Here is a 23,974-nt window from a genome sequence, read left to right as displayed (position 1 = left end):
TGTAGTGTGCTGTGTGTGTGACGGAGTCTAATGGAAAAACTCTCCAGATCTGCAAGGTGCTCGAGTCTGTGAAACAGGAAAAATGGTTTACTTTCCAGTTATGATTGTAAAATAATGTTTTTTTTCCCTACTATTTCTTATAATGAACAAAGCCATGTGGGAGAGATGAAATTATGCAGCCTTTTTTTTTTTTCAACCCATAAGCGCTTGTCAAGCTGATACTTGAAAATTTTTTCTTTTCTTTACAGCATGTTCAGGGATTACCAAACACAGCCTGTTTAGATGCAACAATTGGATCCAAACAGAAATGTGTAATTTTTAATGCATTTTAATTGGTAAAATAAAGATGAAACGAGATGAGAAATTTGGTATGCATGTTCAATATACAAATCACTGTTTTCCCATGATGGATATTATACATATTTATTTAATCATGAGGGGGAAATCAAAGCTTTATCACTAGTTAGGACAACAAATAATGACCTGATCGTGTGGTTTTGCTATTTAAAGTGTTGGTTTAAGGGCTCAGAATGTTCAGTGTGCCACTGTTGCTTTCAATAAAGTTACACACCAGCATTTATTTGGCCTTATTTCATATGTGCTTTGGTGTGAATATGTGACACAAAGAATATTTATGTCAACAGAGGTCAGCCTCCAGTACAAATGGACAATGCTGGGTTTTATTTTTTTTCTGGATTTTGTAGTTTTTGGAGAGAAATGTAAACCTGAATCACTTTTATGACTGATAACACTACTGGTTACACTTGCAGGCCTCAATGTTCAGTTCTTCTTCTTTTTTTTTTTTTTTCTCAGGTTGTTTCTCTTCTCTTTTTTCAGAGTATCGGTTGAATTGACTGTCACTACTTGTGTACTTTCTGAGTTGTGGTTGGCCCTGAATGATGACATCGGAAATGTAAACTTATGCAGTGATTTGTAAATGTTTCATACTATTCAGGAATGAACAAAAAAACGATGCTTAAAATCCTTGATCAGAAATGAAATCTAAGAAAATGCTTTGGTTTTAAATCAGAATATACTGTACTGGTATACAAGATGACCCATAAATGATGCTTCTTAATGTAATTTTTAAAAATGTTCATTATCTTGTTTTTCAGTAGTTTGTATGTATCTCATTCATATTGTGCAATGCTTTCCATAGTTAGGCTGTTATTGTATTATTGATACCATGTTGGAAACATTTTCTAATAAAGTACGCAAAAAGTCACATTTGCAGATCAAGTAATTGCAGCTTTTTTTTCAGAAAAAACAGCCATCTCTAGGGTTTACAGAGTATTTAGCATTGTTTAAACCACAGAACCCATCGGAGTATTATTGTCGACCATGTTCACCCAATGTGTATCGATCTGGTCATAGCTACTTCATACAGGATAGTGCACCATGTCACAAAGCTCAAATCAACTCAAAGCATATTGAACATGACAATGAGTGGCCAGTGGGCGAGTGGATATATTCAAAACACCTCATAAACCAGGATACAATACAAACTAGAAAAAAAAATTCAAAATATTTTTTATTCAAAGGTATTTCATATTGTACACAGACTCTGAATCACAGCTTGTGATTGTCCCTTTAGACTCCAGAGGACATTGTATGCTGTAACGCTCAACGAAAAGTGCCTGCTGACGAGGTTTCCAACAGACTGAACAGAAAACACCATTCTTATTTTTGACAAATAAAAGCAAAAACATTGTGTAAAATCGGAGAAACATTATCCAGGAAGACACTTGACTACGTGCTATGATCTGAACATTACCATAAAGGTTTTTAGTTTTTTTTAAATCGACAGACCGTATGGTCAGCATCTTAGTCACTGTCATCATCAGATCCTCTGTTGGAGGCTTCGTTGTTGGACCCCTCCGGCTCAGAGTCGTTATCGGACCTCTGCGGAGAGCCTTCGATCTCGGAGCCTCGATCTGAAGCGGCGGCTGGAGATCCGGCCTGAGACTCGTCGTCAGAGCCTTCGGAGCGGCTCTTCTTGCTCTCGTTGTCTGACTGCTCCGAGTCGGACTGCTGCTGTGGTCTCCTCCTCTTCACCGGGCGATCGCTGCCAGACTCGTCCTCGTCTGAGCGTCCAGAGCGCTGGGGGCTGCCCGCCTCACTGCCCGACCGGTTACGCTCCTCGTTGGAATCGCTGTCAGAAGCGATGTGTTTCCTGTGGCCTTCACCTTCGTCTGAACCAGAGCCGCTGTCCCTGGGGTTTCTGGACATGAAACAGACAATTAAAAAAATGAATAAATTCTTAATGAAACTGAAATTGCAGCACAGGTTGTTTTCCATATTGTGATCCTAGAGTAACAGGTTGTGGGACTTGGTTCTATGCATCGGTTGTTGATTCGATTTTGAGACACGGGTGTTTCACTCAAAAACAGGCAGATGAACATGAGCTTTTAAGACTTAAGACTAAATAAGGGGACTGCAAACTAGACGACCACAAGGGAAAAAGTGTGAATGCAGAAAAAGTCTAAGAAAAAAAACGATAAATAAATCAAGTTATATTCAAATAGAGTATATGAATGAATGAATGAATGAAAGAAATACTATAGCAGTACTATGATATGACGGAAAAAAAGTAATACAAATGTAACAAAACTAATTATTATAGTAATTTTTTACAACATCAACAGATAAGGGTTTTTCAAACAGGTCCAGGAAATGCTAGGGAGGCTATGTAAATGTTTACAGGAAAAGTGTAAAGTAAAAAATAAATAAATAAATAAATAAAAAAATATTATAAATAAAAATTACATTAAATTAAATTAAAACCAAAGAGAAGTCTGTCATTACACTGGAAGATCCGGAAATGAATGAACCGATTAAATTGTTCACAATAGGTTTTAAAACATGCATTTACATAATAGACAGGGTGAAATTCCAGCTCATGCAAACTTTAAGCAAACTCAAGTGACGTCTCTCACCTGTCTTCTGCTATTTTCAGGCCATCCTCATCGGAGGAGGAATCAGAGGATGAAATGATTGCCTTGGACTTGATCTTCCCTTTAAGAGACGGCGGCATGCGCTCCGGCTTGGGGGAAAAAAAAAATGGGAGAAAAGCAATTAGAACTAAATCTCAACATACACGTAACACTTTCACGTTAAGTGCTCAGAGCATTGCTACCTTCTCGATCTTCTTGCGCTCTCTGGGCTTGCGCTGCTTTTTAGGCCTTGAGCCTCCTTCCTCATCATCTGAACCTTCATCTTCTCTTCTAGCTGGTCTGAGGAAACAAGAGAAACACACCGAAACTCAACCTGACCCAGAATAAACCAGTTTTAACTCCAATCAGGTGATCAGACAAATACTATTATATAATTTACATTTTATAACTTATATTAATTGTTCATTAAAATAGATGCAAATAAAAAAAAAGTGCACTAGCACAACAAAACCAATATTCCATTATTATTATATATATATATAAATATATAGAGTTATTAGTGTTTACCTCCTCCTCTTTTTACGGGGTTTCTTCTCTCCATCCTCCTCACCATCCTCCACTTCACTGCCACTCCCAGCTTTCTTCTTCTTCTTTTTCTTGATCGGCAGGTCCTCATCAGAGTCATCGTTGACAAAGTCATCAAAGTCGCCTCCTTTCTTGCGCTAAGTAAAAAAAGTACATTTACATTTTAGAAAAGACAGGGTGTGAAAAAGAGTGTTGAAGTGGTTTAACTCACCCGTCCACTGCCTCCTTTCTTCTTCTCCTTTGCTGCTGCTTTCATGGACTCGGAGAAGTTGAGCAGGCCCTTGGTCTTCTCCACATACTGGGCTCTCTGCTCCAGCAGCTTCTTCTGCTCCTCGGCCTCTTTGCTCTTCCTCTCCTGCTGTTCCTTCAGCATCTGCTGCCGCAGCAGGTCTCTCTCCTGCTCCTGTTTGGCGCGGTGCTCCTTCTCTTCCTCATCTTGTTTCCGAGCTCGGGCCACATGGTATTGAGCCTGGCTTAGCAAATCAGAGCACTGCCTGAAAGAGAAAACATACACTTCAAATGATTCAATTCTGTCATTTATTGATTTCCTCTTATGTCCTTCAAAAGCCTCGTCCTCCCAAAATGAAAAAAAAAAAAAAAAAACATGTTGTATGTGCATGGATGTGTATATATACAGTGTAGGCCTATACAAAAAATGTGCAATATATATATATATATATATATATATATATATATATATATATATATATATATATATATATATATATATATATATATATATATATATATATATATATATATATATATATATCTTCGAGGAGAACTTTGCAGAAGAGAGATCGGTTCAGTGTCACTGTCCGTGATACGCAGCTCTCTCTCTCTCCGCACCGAACACAGCCTGCGACCAGCTTTTCCTCGTCTTGTGTTTGGTTGCTTTAATGTTTAAATCGACAAGTGGTAAGGCGTAAAAACACGTGAAAAAGATATGCTTTCGTGACGATGCGCAGCAGTGGCCCGACAACTGTCCTGAGCATCTTTTTAGGCTGGCCTCAGCCAGTAGGTTATATAAAATATCAAGGTGAAAGTCATCATAACTTGCTTAGTATAGACCCTGCTGCCAACCCAACTTTGAGAATAGATTAACGGTGAAATTTTTTTTTCCGCCCGATAAGACGTTAATGCCGATAACGGCCCACCACTAATAAATATATATATATATATATAAAATGAAAAAGGATACTATTATAAAACATTTTTTTTTTAATATAATTTATAACATTTACAAAATATATCTAAAATATAAAAAAAAGAAAAATATATGCTGTATTTTATTAAATAATTGAATAAAATTATTAGATCATTTAAAATGTAAATATTATGTATAGGTAAACTATTCGCATAACTGTATATTAAGCATCAAATAATTTTAGACTGGCTGTGGATTTTTTCATGACACCCTGTAGTTTCACAGGGGGTGTCAGGTCACACCTGACTGGGACAATTGTGGAAACTTTCATTTCAGAACAAATATCCCATATTTGGAAGAACAAGCATACCTGGCTTCGCCTGCAGCCAGCGCAAGGTCGAATCTCATTTTGTCTCCAGCCTTACTGAGATAGCTGAATGACCTGTGAGAACAATAACAAAGTTATGAAAGGTATGAGAGCTTCAAGCTGTAGTGCATCATAGGCTGGAGGTCTTGGAGTTCACGTACCTGTGAGCCAACTCCAGCTCTTTCACCGCACTCAACACAGCCTTCAGATTACTCTTCTCGTCCTTCAGCACCAGCGTGGCCAAGCGCTGCAGCACCAGCGCCACATTAAACATCAGCACCGTGTCACTGGGAGCCGCGTGCCGAGCCTGAGAGTCACAGAACCAGAGAAAAGCAGAAACAAGAAAAACAGCAGGAGGTCAGAAACTTTATAACTAGGAATAAAATCTAGGTTCAAATGATGTACATTTTTAAGTATATTTAATAATAAATTATTAAAATCAAAAGCTGTGTTAACCCTAACCCGTTAATATTATTTAATGGACCGAAGCTAACTTGAACGAACAATAAACAGTCTTTTATTAACTAACATTAACAAAGATCAATAAATGTATTGCTCATTGCTAGTTAATGCATTACTTAGCATTAACTAATGGGACTTTATTGCACTGTAAAGTGTTACAATCATATATATACATATACAGTGTTTGGAATAACAGCGTTTAAAAGAACGGCGTTAGGTAACAACGTTATTTTTTCAGTAACGCGGTAATCTAACTAATTACTTTTCCCATCGTTACAACGCAGTTAACGTTACTGAACGTTAAATGCGGTGTGTTACTATGCATTGATTTAATAAACTATGCAATCCGAACGGACCCCTGGCTCACACAGTGAGTGAGCAGGTGGGTTAATGACGAGATAAGCGATTATGATTGGCTAAGGCAGTCATGTGTTTCATGGTAGCCAATCAGAGCCAGTGTTTTTACACACATGCCATCACACGCGGCTGCGCCAGCGGCGCCAAACACACACACACACACACACACACACACAACAGCTACACAGAGATTCGCAGCAGAGATGGCGAGTCAGGAGCAATCCAATAAAAAGTTTGCATTTTCAAAGTGAAGATATAAGCACTACTTCAAATTCATTGTGGTCAAAGGCAAGAACGTGCATGTAATGTGTGCATGTAATGTGTGACACGCATCTACAAAGCTAGTGGCCAAAAACACTTTTCTTACAAAGATAATACTTGAAGTGCAGGATAAAACTCTTGATGTCTGTTGACGTGCAATAAATATTGAAAGTTATGTACCTGTCTGTTCTACTCATTTCAACTGACTTGTGAAAACTGAAAAAAAAAGTACAAATTCTCAGACATGTAGCAATTTTTTTTTTTTTTTTTTTACATTAACGCAAATAGTTACTTTCCCTGGTAACGAGTTACTTTTATTATAGAGTAATTCAGTAACTAACTCAGTTACTTTTTGGAACAAGTAGTGAGTAACTATAACTAATTACTTTTTTAAAGTTACGTTCCCCACACTGTACATATATACATACATACACACACACACACACACACACACACACACAATAGGGCTGTCACTTTTAGTTCGAAAATCGATTGCACAATCGATCGGACCAACCAAAAAAAGTTTCGAAAATGAAAATAGGGAATCAATAGAGCGTCTGGCGCGAATGATTTCAATATTAAGTCAATGTAAAGATGCGTTCATGCGCGTATGGAGGTGTCGCGGCAAGGTAGACGCGAATTCGCCTCATTCGCGCATCTAGCTACAGGAGATTCTGAGATATGTAAAGGACCATTGCAAGCTGACAGAGACCAGCTTTTGTGGTGGAAAATTGGCAGTACTACCCCACCTTGCGCAGCTGTACCTGAGTGTCCCTAGGACATTAGTGCGGTCAGAGCGGTCTTCTCAACAGCTGGGTATACAGTGAATAAAAAACGCTCTGCTCTGGACCCCGAAAATGTTGATCGACTTGTTTTCCTGTCCAATAAATGTGTAATGGCCCTAGCCTTTTTGTGCATTCCATTATGCCTGCCTAGTGCCGCCTAGCCTAAGTGTCAGTTACGTTCAATAAAAAAAAACACACATGGCCTGCTCTCAAGTACATTTAAAGTTTCATTTTTGAACTGTTGTTTGAAATGGATTGAATCATTATTTAAAATAATCTTGGAGATTTTATAATTGCCTAAATCATAAATGCAGCTGGGTTGAAGCCTGCAGTGATGTTTTAATTTTGTTATGGCAGCTGTCCCCTTGGCATATATATTTTTTTCTAGAATGTTGCACTCCTGTTGCTGTTTGTTATTCTGCCCGAAACTTCATGCCAATAAATAAGAAATATTGCTGACTTGTGCGTTTCCAGCGCTCTCTTTACGTTTGTCCGTTATTTGACGTTGAAAAAGGAAACGTCTTTTTCTTAGACATGGAAAATAGTTTTTACAAATGATTCAATGAACACTTGTCTTAAAAATCGAAAATGATTTTTTCACAAAAGTGACAGACCTAATACACACACACACACACATTTGTTTGTCTTTTTGTTAATGAATCATAATTAATATAATAATAATAAAAAATATGCATAAAAATAAATATATGGGTATTAATCTTATGTTACTTTTGATGAGAAACAGCTTTAAATATATGAACAGTCCAGTATAATACACTGGGTTGCACTTGAAAATATAACTAAAGTAATATTTTACATTAAATTTAAATTAATTTTTAATACTATACTAATGAATTATGCAACATATACATAAATATTAGCATAACAATATAATTTAATTGACATATTATGATATCTAGCAGCCTGATTTAGCATATAAGAAAAAAGTATATATATAAAAAAACAACAACAACATTTACATGTTCATGGTTCAGGATTATTATAGTTAACTGAAACCATAAAAAAAAAAAAAAAAGACTTGGGAAAACACACACGTAATTTTTTTTTTTTATATATGTGATTTTTTTAAACAACTTATAAGATTACATTTATTTCTTGCATTCAGCTTAACGATTCTAATATGGTACTAAACTAACTAAAACTGATATATAAATATATGTAAAAAAAAAACTATTGACATTTTAAAAAATAATAATAATAATAATAATGACAAAAACTATTTAAACTTTAGCAAAAATATAAATGAAATCTGAAAATAAAATAACTACCAATTCAAAATATCAATTAAAACTATAGTAGTGTCTCCATGTTGTCAAAGGCACATGACAAAAATTATAATTTATATATAAAATGTGTTGTTTTTTATTTAAAATAACTTGTTTTCATTTTTTATGATTTAATCAGTTATTACTTTTTCACAAACTTACAAAACTCAGTTTGGGAAACCCTTCAGTAGAGAAAAGAAGCTCCAAAGTTGTATTAAGATTGACTCACCCTCAGAAGAGTCTGTTTGCACTCCTGCAGCTTGCCACATTTGAAGAGCGCTCGGGCCAGATACAGCAGCACCTCTGTGTTCTGATGCTTGTAGAATTTCTTCAAACAGTTTTCATACTGAAGAGACAGAAAAACAGAACATGAGTGCACAATCAGAACAAAACCCTCATCCTCAGGAGACTTTTCCTTCAGTTTATTCTCCCACCATCTGCACTGCACTGATGTACTGCTTCTGCTCCACATAGATGTGTGCGAGATTCAGCCAGACATCACTGATCTCTGCCGTGGCCTCTCGGACCTGGGCAAAAACATCCCGTGCCTCTCGGAAATAACCCTTGTGTGCCAACACAGCACCTGTGCCACATGAAAGAAAGATGGTTAACCACCAGTATGTTGGTTTGTATTGCTAGTTACAGGACAGGGTTTACAAGACTAATTAAACAGCAGATAAAGCACCTATGCCGTTGGCAGCATACAGATTTTTGGAATCATTCCTCAGAACTTGTTTGTAGATCGCCAAAGCTCGATCCTGGTGCCGCTTTTCCTGCGAAAACAAACAAAAGAATTTGTAATAAATAAAACATACCACAAATGATGACAACACAAGACAGTTTGTCACCTTCTCTCGGTCTCTGGAGGGCTGATGCAGTGTCTGGAGCCACACGTTTCCCAGCGCCAGCATCGAGTAGGTGTCGTTCTGAGTGGAGGGCTGCTTAAGGATGCGTTCAAACTTCTTCTGCCCGGGACCCCACTCTTGCTTCGCCAAGTGAAGGTTACCAATCAGAGACCAGGCATCGGGGTGGTCCTGCAAAACACAATTCATTAATAAAGAGCTGAAGAAATCACCAAAAACCTGAAAATACATCTAGAATTTCTAGGTGCGTTAGCCAAAGTGCAAGATAAAATCTATAGCTGTACTGCAGCATTATTATAGTTAACTAACAATAAAAAATTTTTTAAAAATAAATTGTTACTTAATAAAAACTTTGTTTCAGCTAGCAATATTTCTCATTTCAGTTTGACTTGATTTAATAAAGCAATTAAAACTTAAAATTCATCAAAAAGTATATAGTCATACAAAAATTACTGAAAATGATTATTCACTAATTTAAAATGTAACAAAATAAAAAAATATAAAAACTAGTGCTGTTAAACAATTAATCACAATTAGTCGCATCTTAAACATTTTTGTTTACTCAATATTTGTGTGTACTGTGTATATTTATTATGTATATAAAACATACATAAAATGTTCTGTTTATATATATAATTTTTTATAAAATATATGTTTTTAAAGTATTAAGAAAAGCACATTACAAATAAGATGTATTATGATGATTATTATGATTATTATATATACAAATATATACACACACACACACACACACACACACACACACGTGAATTTTTTTTCAAACATACGCGTTTGGTATTTATATATACATAATAAATATACACGGCACACACATTCTATGTAAACAAAAAACAATTTATCGCGATTAATTGTTTGACAGCACGAATAAAAACAACGATACTAAACAGCACCGCTTTACTGAGGAATGGAAAATGTTTAGATCATAACCTTCTTCAGTGTCTAATTACAACAAAAAGTACTAGAAGTCACCTTAAAACAAAGATGACAAGGTTGCACACTTTACATGATTACCCCGTCCCCCAAAAAACAGATAACATTAGACACATAAATAATAAGTAATGAATTATGATTAGACTTTAAGCAACATGAAACAACTGCTAGTGAATGAAAATAGATTAATCAACTGAGAATTATTTTATTAATCTCAACAGACTCGAGCCTTACTGAATTCTAAAGAACATGACCGTGTTAATTTAACCATTAGATTTTTGGTCATCACGTTATGCACTACCATGTGACCTGACATTGCAATTAGGCACAGAAGGTCACATGTTGTGATCAAAATGTTTGCTGTTCCTCAGTAAGGCTGTGTTTTTTATCTTGCATTTGCTTTTTTGTTGGCTTTTTAATTTGCATTAAAACAGAACTAGAAGAATGAGAATATTTGTTGGTTATACATATAAGGATAAGAACTACATACCTGATTGATCTGAAGGGCTTCTTTAAACCAGTCAGAGGCTTCATAGAAATTTCCCTTATCACGTGCCATCGCTCCAAGTCTCAAGTAACCTGTGACAGATTCAAATAAACCAGCTGAACAGACCATTTCCTGAAAGAAAACTACAAACCCAGACACACTATGATGATGCCTACAGTCGACATAGTTGGGATGCTCTCTCAAGATGTTCTTGTAGAATTTCTCAGCCTCGTGGAACTCGCACATGGCTTCGTAGAGTCTGGCCAGGTTATAGGAGGTTGTGACTGAGATGGCGTTGTAGTAGTGCTCATCATGCTCGCCCTCAGCTTTTGCCCTCTCCAAAGAAGCCAAGAAGTATTTCTACAAAGAAATTGAGATGTGTTTTCTTTAGTACCAAACAGCAGAACCGCAACATTATGGCGTTATTTCCCTGTCAAATGTCAAGAGTGCATTATTGTAACGCAAAAGTACATTAATATAATGCGCGAGCGCAAATCCCTCTGCACGCGCGCTCTCAGATAAACGTTGCTCTAGTAAGAATTTTCTCTGGGCTCGCTCAGAGAGTATGTCTGCTCTTAAAACGTGTTCGGTGCATTGTGATCTCTACTCGTGCTTTGACTGTTTCCCGTTCGTTCGCTCTCTTACTCTTCTCTTCGATTTCTTTCTCTTTGTTCTTTGCATAAACGCTGTCAAAACAGCAACAACCAATCAGAAATAGGCTTCAACGACTGACCAATGAAAACGCGACATCGTACATGGAATCTTATTGGTCGATACTGAAAATTCTTACAAGAGCAACGTACATCTGAGTACCCGCACGCGAGGAAAGAGATTCGCGCTCCGCACATTATATTCCGCGCGCGAGCAGAGAGATTTGCACTCGCGCATTATATCAATGTACTTTCGCGCTACAATAATGCACTCTCGACATTTGACGGGGAAATAACGCCATACAACATTCATTTAATTAGAGCCTAAAATCCGTCTTTACCTTTGCCTCGCCAAGGTTTCCCAATCTGAAGTGTAAAGCCCCTAAATTATTGAGGATCTCAGGAGGAACATCTGCTTGGACCTTTTCCTGGAGGATACGAGTGGCCGTGCCATATGCAGAAAGAGCACCCTGCAGGAAACATGGGTGTTAGAGGGTTATATGTTGCATGAATCCAGACACAAGCAGGTGCAGGAATAACTGTTACCTGAATATCTGTTTGTTCCAAAATCTGGGCGAGCTCAATCCAGGCTTCCACATCATCGGAATGCTGCACTGTGATTTTTTTCAGATGTTCCTACAAGTAAAAAACAAACAAACAGAAGACTTATAAATATCTATTATGTAATGCAGTTTTTGATATATAATGTCGTACCTTGGCAATGTCTCTCTTCTCCTGGTCATCCGATGTGGCATAAAGAGACCCAAGGATTTTCATGGTTTCATAATTGTTGGGATAAGCCTTCAGGACCTTTTCAAAGCACTGTGCAGCGTTCTCTTTGTCTCTACGATACACATACATCTGGCCCAGGCCGAAGAAGGGCAGTACGAAAGTAGACGACGCAAATTGAGTGGCCTGATAGTAGTACTGGAAGGCCTGGTCGTAGTCCTCCTAAAAGCAAACACATGTGCACGTTCATCAGGATTGGTGATACACACTGCAGGAAATTTAAGCTGACTGACAGGCTGATATATTGGCCAGGTCGAATAATGTTTGGCCCCTGTCCATTTTATCAGTATTTAACATTTTTGAGTAAATATTACACTGAATATTTCACTTTTTGTAAAGCATGTAAAAAAAATAAGTAAAAGGTCAGTGTTGAGGTCAGTAAAAGGACTTCAGTGTTTTGAATATTAATTCAACTATTAAAAATAGTTTTCAGTAAAGAAAAAGCTTTATTTCGGTAAATAAAGCTGTAATAAAACACAGTTAAATATAAATAAATAATATATTAGGTATTAAATATTACATTAAAGATAAATATTAGATTATTGAAATAAGTTTAAATTGGAGAGCTGCTTTATAACAGAAAATCAAGTTGTGTTCTACGTGTTCTAACTGAAAGCGACAGCGACTATGTTTTTTCATGTTTAATACTGTAAACCTGCTTGATTTAAAGGGTTAGTTCAGCCCAAAATGAAAATTATGTCATTAATAACTCATGTCCTTCCAAAAAGTTGTAGTTCTTGCTATTTTTGGACCAAAATGTATTTTCGATGCTTCAAAAAATTCTAACTGACCCTCTGATGTCACATGGACTACTTTGATGATGTTTTTATTTCCTTTCTGGACATGGACAGTATACCGTACATACATTTTCAATGGAGGGACTGAGAGCTCTCGGACTAAATCTAAAATATCTTAAACTGTGATCCGAAGATGAACGGTGGTCTAGTACGGGTTTGGAACGACATGAGGGTGAATCATTAATGACATCATTTTAATTTTTGGCTGAACTAACCCTTTAAGGCTATCTATAGTTCTAAAGTACTAAATAAATAAATGTGCCATGATTGGACTCTACAGAAGTACTGAACTACAGAGCTCATGCAAACATCCACATCTTTTTAATCAGATGCGTTTTAAAAAGCTGCCTTCTCACCGCTGTCCGTTTTTAATGTGTTTATTTTGTTATTGGGAGAAAAATGCACAGCAAATATTAACAATCATCTAAACGCAGATCAGCACCTTCGGATTTGGCTGCGTTTGTTCTGAAGCGCTGTCTTCTCCTGAATTTCATCGGGAGAGCTAAATTACAGTTTCACGCTACAGCGCCACACTGGTCAAACCACGTTATTGCAGGCTCTTACATTAGATCATATGAATTTAACGACTACTCAACAACAAATATATTTGTCGACTAATAATGTCAACTAATTGTTTCAGCCCTAAAATATACTGACTGACAACTATTTCAAATGAAAGAAGTCTCTTTGTTACCTGGACGTGGAAGGATCGAGCTAACTGATAGCAGCTCTCCGCTTGCATAGCCTCCACCTCTGTGTTGTGAAAAGCATGAAGAGCCAGATGCTGCACTTTGCTGTAGTCCTGAAAAACACAACGCACATATAAAGTACAAGATCTCCACTTCAAAACAGCAGATCACAAGAGAGATCCAGCTTTACCTTCTTGAAAAAGAAATGATTGGCCAGGTGATTGAGCACCATGGGGTTACTGGGGTCAATGGTATATGCTCTGGAAAGCAGCTGCACCCCGTTCTTGATGGAGTCGGCCTCTTTGTTGTTGAGCTCCAGCACAGCCAACCCCACCAAAGCTCCCACACATTTGGAGTTGAGCTCCAGGGCTCTGCCAAACGCCAGTCGAGCTTTATCTAGTTTGTTGAGCTTTACAAAGCAGTGGCCCATGCCTAGTCGCACCTCGGCTGCAATAAGACAATTTACGCAGAAATAAGCTCCGTGTGAATTATAACAGTTAAGGTTAACCCGTTAACAAGCAGTTTGGAACACGGACCCGAAAACAACATTTGAGATTACAGTGGCTTAAATAAAGAGCCCTAAGATTGCGTTGATGCAGAAAATGGAGACAGAATCATGGAATGATATCATAAAAATGGAATTCACAGCAAAATGTGGAATTTGACAATGTAACAAATTTTGGATGAATAAATATATCAAAAGTAGGACTGTACAGATGACTGAACTGAATACCGTATCTTTCGCACTCTAAGTCGCACCTAAGTATAAGTCGCATCAGTCCAAAACTACGTCATGAATAGGAAAAAAACATATATAAGTCACATTCATTTAGAACCAAGAACCAAGAGAAAACATTACCGTCTACAGCCGCAAGAGGGCGCTCTGTTTTCAGTGGTAGACTACAGAGCACTGAGCAGCATGGATGGTAATGTTTTAGTAATTTTGAAAAATAAGTCGCACCTGACTATGAGTCGCAGGACCAGCCAAACTATGAAAAAAAAAGTGCGACTTATAGTCCGGAAAATACGGTAATACTCAAGTTATGAATTCTATTGATTTAACTTGCATTTTGATTATTCACATTTATTTAAACCATTAAAACAGAAAGATTAAAAACACAGCATTTTAGGAAAAATAAAACAGATTTCATAGGGGCCTAAATGTTTATTAAAATCTTGGCGTTTCTTCATCTTTCAATTGAAGTATATTTTGTCAAGATGTTATTAGGATACATTGACCTACTATGACAACAGTATTTAAACACATCTGACAGACTCACCTGGACAGCCAGGGTTAGTGCGGAGAGCTTTTTTGTAGTAGGCTAGAGCTCCTCTGTAATCCTTTTTGTTGAAGGAGATACACGCCTTACCTATTGAAGGACATAAACATAAATAATCATTCATAACACGACAACATCTATTAAGAGCAAACGCTTGGCATAAATGTGCAATAGTCAATGATTGCGATTTACTCTGAAACCTCATCCTGTAGAACGTGCAAGATTGAGCTGTTGTGAATTTGAGCATGCAGCAATCGCATTTAATAAATTAAATTAACTAATATGGAGTTTAATTATCAAATTATATTTGTTTTTTTTTCTCCCTCAAGTTAAGGCTTTTGTTATAACATTGGTTTGACCTTAAATTTGATCTAACTGAATTTAAGACTTTTAAAGGATTTGAAGGAACACTGTAGGGTTTCTGCAGGTTTTTATGAACGTAAATTTAAGAGGCCGTTTACACTACAATGTTTTCAGACAAAAACTGGAAACTTTTATGCCTTTTGACTGTTCGTTTACACGACAGAGGTGTTTTCGGGACTAAAAACGCAGATTTTTGAAAACAGTTTTCAAAGTGCAAGTTTTTGAAAACGCCAATGTTATCAATTTGTGTAAACACCAAATAAGAAAATCGTTGAAAACGGTGACGTCGTGCGTAGTATGTGTTAGGTATGCAGACATGTGCAATACGTGTGGATTTTAAAGCCAAGTACGAACCAACATACACACCAATAGCAGCGTATATGGTACTGTTGTTGCTGGTCAAGAGTTTGCTAACGCTTCTTCACTAAAGTGAGGATTTACTTCATCAACATAACAACCAACAGCGGAAACGAATCATATAATTCTCACTCATCACTCCTACAGGTACTGTTTACTAACAAGGTGACAGCACCAACTACTGGCCTGGCATTTAATAAAGCATTTTTGACTGGATGTGTATAAACGCGAAACGTTTTGAAAATGTTGTTGAGTATACGTGAAACTTTTTTTTAAACTGCAAGGGAATTTTTCTGTTTTTGACTGCACCGTTGTCGTGTAAACTTAGCCTAAGCCTTTTAAAGGATTCAAAGGAACACCGTAGAGGCTTTCTGCATGTTTAAAAAAAAAGAAAAAAAAAAAAGGAAAAAAAGTCGTCGTCATCTTTAATGAGAAATTGATCAAAATGAAGAGAGTTTATGATCAAAACAAGAACAAATACCTTCCACTGGGCACAGAAAAATCAACTTGATTGGAAGGGAAAGCGAGTTCATTTTTATTCATGTTTTAAACATAAACGTACTTAATTTTGTTCGTTTTCTCAGAAAACGAAACTTCATGTTCAAATTGCATCTCAAGTAAATGTATCTTGATTTAATAATGTTCAGATATTTGCAACATTTAATGACTTTACGAATTAAAGATTTTTTTGCTCCAATTTAAGACCGTTTTAGGCCTTAGTTTGTGAAAGGGCAAATTAAAACTTTTCAAGAAACTCTGCTGTATTAGGAAAAATAAAGTGAACTGTGATTTCAAGTTCAGACTCTTAAGTATATAATGATCATGTGCCATATCATTTACCCAGGAGTGCAGGGATGTTGTTTGTCGACTGGTTGAGTACAAACTGAAACTGAGCATCTGCCTGATCCATCTTATCTCCTTCCAGGAGACAAAAGCAAGCTCTTCCCAGCAGATGGCTCTATGGAAATGAGAAATATCACAAGGCTAAAGACCTAACAAAAAAATACAACAATGACAGAGATTACTATGAAAACTGTAACCTTCATTTACCTGATCGTACATGATGATCTTGTCTGCCATGGTGTACAGAAGAGTGGACTGGTTGATGAGGTCTTTCTTTGCATCCTTGTTCTTCTCTTTCCGAGCCTGCTGGACATAATAAGCTGCCAGTGTGTCCAAACATGTCATCTGGTCCTTCTCGTGGTCTCTGTAGTCCAGGTTTCCATCAATGCGAGCCGCCTCCAGCAACTTGACAAAATCCTCCGTCTTGCCTTGTTTGTAGTACTCCAACTGCAAAGAAATAGTCGTGAGACTTCTGCGCACCAGAAATTCTAATAATGTCACCGTACATGAGCTTGTGACTCACAGCGAGTGCGATCCATATGTGCAGCTGTGTGTGCTCCTGTTTGAGGATACTGATGACTTCATCTCCTTCTGGAAGCTGGTCGAAGTCAAGCTCAATGACCTGAGAAAGAAGAAACAAATTAATGACCATTAACAAGGACAAGATCATGAACATAGGATAAAACTCCTCCAGTGATACAGTAGAGCTCTAACGCCTATGATAAATATCATTTATTAATAAGATGCAATAAAATACAGCTTCAGTTAATCTGAAAGAATGTGTGTAAAAGTGCCCCTGAGACTATTAGTCATTTAAAGGGCCAGTAAGATGAAAATTCTAAGCTTCCTATCACTGTTTATAAGTCCTGTACATTAGGTTTAAATCCATCCAAGGTTAAAAAACATTGTCATTTTGTCAAAATATCATTTTAAAATTACCTCAATTCTCAGAGATCCCCAAACGGTTCGCGCGAAGCTGATCAAAAGATTCATTTTCCTTAAACCCCACCTTTCGGTAGCATACTGTGTTCTGATTGGTCAACTGACATAGTTTTGATTGGTTGTTCCACACACAACTTCACGGTAAACAATGCGTTAGCATCTGTTTGGGGTGAATTATGTCTTATTCTTCTTACCGCGATGCAAACAGTAAAATAAAAAACTTGAACAATCTTGCTGCTTTTTCTTCTGTGTGGGTGTATTCAAGCCGCGCGCTTCAGTTTCAGTTCAGTTCAGACATTGCGCTGTTTTCATATGGATTACTTTATCACAGAATATCTGTTTTCGGCAGCACTTGTTTAGTTCTCTCACGTCTCTTCGTTGAGTATTCATGGAGTTACACTTCATTTTAATGACGTGTTTGTAAATGAAGATCAGCGCAGAGAAAGGCTGCAGACAGCACACATACTGATAAGACGCTCGGGAGAAAACAGACACATAACTTCATAATCATACTTCGTGTTGTGATTCGGAGATGCTCGTTGTTCTAAATAAAGTTGGTAATGAACCCTCTTTTATGGCCAAACGCTTTGAAAATCCTGCCTTGTTCTCACCGAGATTAGAAAAGCAGTCATCAGTGAAATGTTGTGAACACAACAAAAGGGATTTGTTGTACTGCTCTGGTATTGTGGTAAAAATGAATTTTAGCCATTGGTTCTTCTGATCTTCATTCTTTGGCAGTGAAAATAAAACTGTCTCCTCGACATGATGCTCTCACACCAACCAGAGCGTCTGTGTGGGGGGTGGGGCAGGTCAGAGTTCAGTTTCTCCCAACACGGTAGGCGGAGATTATTATGCAAAGTGCTCCTAGTGACGTACATAGAGATGGGTAAAAGATTTGAAATCTATAACGACTCGTTTCAGCGATTCAGAGTCGACCCCTTACTTTAGAAGCCAATAACTTTATAAATCGTGTACTTTTTGGTTTAATTACTTTGCACATTGTTTACACTGATGGACAGCTACATCATACACTGTAATACAGGTAATTTTTGATTTCCCATCTGTGTGGCTCTTTAATATGGGAGTATCATCAGGTACACAGTTTTTGGAGTTAATTTGGAGATAATTATTTAATTGATTTGTTTTACAATATATGAAGCTATGATTATTGTTAATTTGGTAGGAGCTATGATTCATTCGGTTTATTTGAAGATGTTAAGGTGTTTCTAGCATTTGTATTGGACATGCACTTCGACACGTTGTCATATATTCATAAGGTCAAAATAAAAATAAAAAAACGTGCATGTTTGAATGGTTTAAAACTAGGAGTCTAAAAGTAAGTTTATGTAATACGAACTATGGTGCTGTTTAAAATGTACAATGGTTTCTTCTTCTATTTACTTCCGAGATTTTTGTTAATACAATTTGCTTGGGTTTCAATAAAGGACATTTCACCAATACACTGTTGTTCAAACGTTTGGGATCAGTAAGATTTTTAATGTGTTTTACTTTTACAGACGTCTTTTCTGCTCATCAAGGCTGCATTTATTTGACCAAAAATACAGAAAAAAAATTATATTGTAAAATATTATTACTATTTGAAATAATGGATTTCTATTTCAGTAAATAAAAACAAATAAATTTGTATCAGTGATGCAAAGCTGATTGTTTTATCAGCCATTACTCCAGTGTCACATGATCTTCAGAAATCATTCAACTATGCTGATTTAATATCAATGTTGGAAACATTTGGACTGCATTATATTTATTTTTGGAAACTTTAGGATTGTTTGATGAATAAAAGTAAAAAAAAAAAAAAACAGGGTTTATTTAAATTAGGAATCTTTTCTTTTAACAATACAAGTCTTTATTCTCACTTTTTATCAAATTAACACATCATTGCTGAATAAACCATTAATTATTATTATTTATTTTTTTTAAAGGATGGAAAAAAATGCAGACCACAAACTTTTGAACAGTGTATATTGTTACAAAATATTTTAGATTTGTATAAACTCAATTCTTTTAAACTTTTTATTCATCAAAGAATCATGCAAAAAAAAAAAGAAAAAAAAAAAAAAAAGAATCACAGGTTCCAAAAAAAAAAAAGAAAAATAATATTAAGCAGCAAAATTATCCAAACCTGATATTAAATCAGCATATAAGGATGATTTCTGAAAGATCACGTGACACTGAAGACTGGAGTAACGTTAATGATGCTGATGAAAATTCAGCTTTGCATCTCAAGAATAAATTCGATTTTTAAGTATATTAAAATAGAAAACCATTATTTTAAAGTGTCATAATATTTATCAATATTACTCTTTTCTGCATTCCTGATCAAATAAATGCAGCCTTGATGACTTCTTCAACAAACATCACAAATCTTACTGAACCCAGACATTAACCTCAACAGAAAAAGACTGAAAGATGCTCGGGTGAAGTATTTTACATCTCGTGAAACACGTTCAGAGTTTCTCGTTGTATGATTTATGATTTGAGTATCCTAAGACTCATTGGGGTATTTCTGTCTTTCGCCGCTATTAGTTTATTTATTTTATGTAAACTTATTAAAAGCGCGTGAATGATAGCATGTTAGCAGATGATAGCAGAACTGCAATCCAATTATATTCAGCGCCGCACAGAGATAAAACAAGTGCAAACCTCATCTGTGTCCCGCAGAGGGATTTCGATGGATCCCCGAGACATGGTTGCGACTCAAGCCAGGAACCCAATACTGCAGCTTTTCGTTTGTATTCGTTTGGATCCAGCGGTGATCAACAGCAGCTCTACACACTCACCACCGACTGAACCTGGACCCTACACATCCGGTAATGCTTCAAATTAAAAGTCTTCGAAAATGTATTACACAAGCGCATACGGACTTTTAAACAAACAAAAACTGGTCACTAATTATTGTTTCAACTTTTTAATGACTCTTCTGTCGTGACTAAATTATTATGTAGCGTGACAAATGATTAAAAATGCTAATATTAATTAAAGTATATTTAGCTTGAGCATGGCGTGACAAAATAATCATAATTAAAACAACAAAAACAAGACATATGATATGATATCATATGATATGATAAAAGCATATTTACATCTAAATTTATATTAATAAACATAAAAAGATAAATAAAAATAACAAATGTGCAATTCTGAATATTATAATTTTACATAAAATTACTACTTCTTCTATACTACTATTATCATATTGCAGAAAAATATAAATAATAATTAAATTATAAATATATAACGAAATGAAAGTAGTATCTAATAAATTATTTGGTAAGACCCTCAAAGACCCTCAAATAAAGTGTTACCAAATAATTTATTAGATACTACTTTCATTTTTCACATCATTCATTTTTATTCATCGTTCATTTTTATTGGGGATGTCACTGGAGCAACAATATGTGACCCTGGACCACAAAACCCTTAAGTGTCAATTGTTTTAATCTAAAAGCTGCATAAATAAGCTTTCCATTGATGTATGGTTTGTTAGGATATAACCATATTTGGTACAAATACAAATATTTGATACAACCATTTGAAAATCTGGAATCTTGGGGTGCAAAAAAATCTAAATATTGAGAAAATCACCTTTAAAGTTGTCCAAATGAATTCTTAGCAATGCATATTACTAAGTTTTGATAAATTTACAGTAGGAAATTTACAAAATATCTTTATGGAACATGATCTTTACTTAATATCATAATGATTTTTGGCATAAAAGAAAATATTGGCCCCCTACAATGTTTTTTATTTTTTTTATTTTATTTTTTTTGGCTATTGCTACAAATATAACCCTGTGCTCCAGGGGCACATATCAGAAAAGCAAAGTTTATTGAGTTTTCTTTCTCTGGTTTTCAGTGGCTATGGCCTCAGAGATGCTGACTGGACATCAGGGCCCCAGACTGTGGGCCCCATTTTCCCTCTTTCAGTCTTGTATTGCAGAATCATGGCTGTAATGGATGCAGCATCACAAGCCTTTCCATCGACTCTGGAATATACTCAGTGGAGCCCTGCCATCTGCTTGAAAGCATTGAAGGTGGTCTTTTTTGCCGCATTGTGATACGTTTATATGTTTACGTTTAAAGCATGTGACGTGTATAACCTCATCCGGATACGTGAGGGGGACGAGTGGAAGATCGCCTTCATCCCCCCTACTGGCCACTATGAGTACTGTGTCATGCCGTATGGGCTTGTTAACTCCCCCTCCGTATTCCAGGATTTCATTCATGAGGTCCTCCGGGATTTACTTCACAAGTCCGTCCTAGTCTACATTGACGATATTCTGATTTACTCCCGGAGCCTGGCAGAACATCAGCGCCATGTTGCGGAGTTCTTGCAACGCCTGAGGGACTACCAGCTGTATCTCAAAGCCGAAAAGTGTTCCTTCCATTAGCTCTCAGTGCAGTTCCTTGGATACACCATTGACCGCAGTGGCATCTGGATGGACGAGGGGAAGGTGAGCGCAGTCAGGGACTGGCCCATTCCTACCACTATCAAGGAGCTGCAACGATTCCTTGGCTTTGCCAATTTCTATAGACGATTCATACACAATTTCAGTACAATCACCAGCCCTCTTACCAACCTTCTCCCCCAGAAACCCAAATCTCTCTCCTGGACTCCAACCGCCACTGAAGCCTTCCAAGCCCTCAAGCAAGCCTTTATGACTGCCCCACTCCTAGTACAATCCGGTCCCAGATCGACCGTTTGTGGTGGAAGTGGACACCTCAACCACCGGAGTGGGAGCGATCCTTTCCCAGCAGCAGGAGGATCCCAGCCGCCTCCATCCATGTGCCTTCTTCTCCAGGAAACTCAACCCGGTAGAGGTAAACTATGACATGGGGAATCGGGAATTGCTAGCCATCAAACTTGCCCTGGAGGAATGGAGACATTGGCTAGAGGGAACCAAACACCCATTTCAAGTTCTCACTGACCACAAGAACCTGGAATACCTTAGAGCAGCCAAGAGACTCAACCCCAGACAGGCCCGCTGGGCGCTACTCTTCACCCGCTTCCAGTTTACCATCTCTTACCGCCCAGGGGTGAAGAACGTGAAGGCCGATGCTCTGTCCAGATGTTATGCTCCCGAGGAAAAATCGGAAAATCCAGAACCCATCCTCCAGGACGATATCATAGTCACTCCTATCACCTGGTCAGCTGAGACTCTTCCTCCTGCCGAACCTCCTAACAACACCCTGCCGGGTTGCCCACCAGGACACGGGGCACTCCACTCATCCACTCCACGCATACATCACTTGGCACTGGTCACCCGGGGGTCAATGAAACCCTCTCGTTGCTACGGGAATGCTTCTCGTGGCCCAACATGGCCTCGGATGTCAGAAGGTACGTGAGTGGATGTACCAGCGGCGCCAATAGTCCTCGACACCTACCATCTGGCAAACTCCTTCCTCTGCCTGTTCCTAATCGCCCGTGGTCACACCTAGGGGTGGACTTCATAATGGACCTTCCACCCTCTGACAATAACACATGTATATTGTTAATAGTGGATAGATTTTCTAAAGCCTTCGTCTTCTTCCTCTGAAGGGACTACCTACTGCCATGGAAATGGCAGAATAGATGTTCAACCATGTCTTCAGGTACTACGGTATCCCAGAAGATATCGTGTCGGATCGAGGCCCCCAGTCCATCTCCCGGGTGTGGAGAGCATTCCATTCCCTCCTAGGTGTGGCCATCAGCCTTGTCCTCCGGCTATCACCCCCAGTCAAATGGGCAGATGGAGAGGAAGGTCCAGGATATTGGACGCTTCCTCTGTACCTTCTGCCACGGCCACCAGAACTCCTGGAACCAATTCCTGGGGTGGGCAGAGTACGCACAAAACTCCCTCCATCAACCCACCACCGGACTCACCCCCTTCCAGTGCGTACTCGGCTACCAACCTCCTCAGTTCCCCTGGTCAGGAGAGTCCTCGGATGTTCCCGCCGTCGACTACTGGTTCTGGGAGAGCGAGAGGGTCTGGGACGTGGCTCATCACCAGCTACAGCGGGCACTTCGCAGCTGCAGGATGACAGCCGACCTTTGCCAGTCCGAGGCTCCCCAATACCAACCCGGTCAGAAGGTCTGGCTGTCCACCCGGGACATCCGCCTGCGTCTACCCTGCCGCAAGCTCAGTCCCAGATTCATTGGCCCATTCACCATCACCCAGCAGATAAATCCGGTCACATATAGACTCCAGCTCCCTCCTGAGTATCGGATTCACCTCACATTCCATGTGTCACTCCTTAAACCTCACCATCCTTCTGTTTCTCCCTCCATAGAACCTGGCGAGACGGAAGCCCCCCTCCTCTCCTCCTGGATGACGGTGCAGCCTATATAGTCAAGGACATCCTGGACTCCCGGCGGCGTGGTGGGCAACTGGAATACCTCCACCTATTAGATTAGTATTAGATCACCTCCACCTGTTCCTCATCACCCACTCATCAGCGCTGCACCATAAAAGCCACACACACGCACTCAGGTCTTTGTCCGGTCACGTTCACGACAAGATCATTCCTGTATGCTTACTATAAGGACTAACTCGGCTTCTACTCTCTCCAGAGATTCTCTCCGAAGGACCCAGTTTCCCAGAAATGCGTGTGTGTGGTTCAACGTTCCCTCCAAGAAGTCACAGCCTTACCTGCACGGATCCAAGACTCCCATTCACTCCTCACTATACCTGCTCCTCTGCTTGTGTCTTTTAAACAACTTCATCTGTTACTCCTCAGCTTCCCGAGTGATCCGTAATAATCAACTAGAATGATGATATTTATCTCTGTAAGATTTATTAAAACCATAGATGAGAGGAGT

At 38.1% G+C, this 23,974-nt stretch overlaps 1 protein-coding gene across 2 annotated transcripts; it reads right to left on the bottom strand.

Moving 5' to 3' along the window:
* Nucleotides 1–1,510: 1,510 nt before the first annotated feature.
* LOC113051859 (RNA polymerase-associated protein CTR9 homolog) lies at nucleotides 1,511–19,981 on the bottom strand. Of its 2 annotated transcripts, none has more exons than XM_026216014.1 (23): nucleotides 19,820–19,981; nucleotides 16,737–16,835; nucleotides 16,421–16,660; nucleotides 16,211–16,328; nucleotides 14,651–14,740; nucleotides 13,561–13,817; nucleotides 13,376–13,483; nucleotides 11,810–12,046; nucleotides 11,642–11,731; nucleotides 11,437–11,565; nucleotides 10,622–10,805; nucleotides 10,449–10,537; nucleotides 8,993–9,178; nucleotides 8,830–8,917; nucleotides 8,579–8,727; nucleotides 8,374–8,490; nucleotides 5,151–5,300; nucleotides 4,997–5,064; nucleotides 3,691–3,973; nucleotides 3,462–3,616; nucleotides 3,137–3,233; nucleotides 2,937–3,043; nucleotides 1,511–2,221 (listed from the first exon to the last, which is right to left on the bottom strand). In XM_026216014.1, the coding sequence occupies exons 1-23, from the start codon at nucleotides 19,862–19,864 to the stop codon at nucleotides 1,825–1,827; spliced, it is 3,483 nt and encodes a 1,160-aa protein (XP_026071799.1). In that variant the 5' UTR covers nucleotides 19,865–19,981; the 3' UTR covers nucleotides 1,511–1,824. The 2 variants fall into 2 exon arrangements, with proteins under 2 accessions (XP_026071799.1, XP_026071798.1); XM_026216013.1 differs by having other exon boundaries at nucleotides 4,997–5,068; nucleotides 5,155–5,300.
* Between the last annotated feature and the right edge of the window lie 3,993 nt (nucleotides 19,982–23,974).

Source organism: Carassius auratus, chromosome 32, assembly GCF_003368295.1.
Source record: "Carassius auratus strain Wakin chromosome 32, ASM336829v1, whole genome shotgun sequence".
Lineage (NCBI taxonomy): Eukaryota > Metazoa > Chordata > Actinopteri > Cypriniformes > Cyprinidae > Carassius > Carassius auratus.
This window is presented reverse-complemented; position numbering and strand designations above follow the sequence as displayed.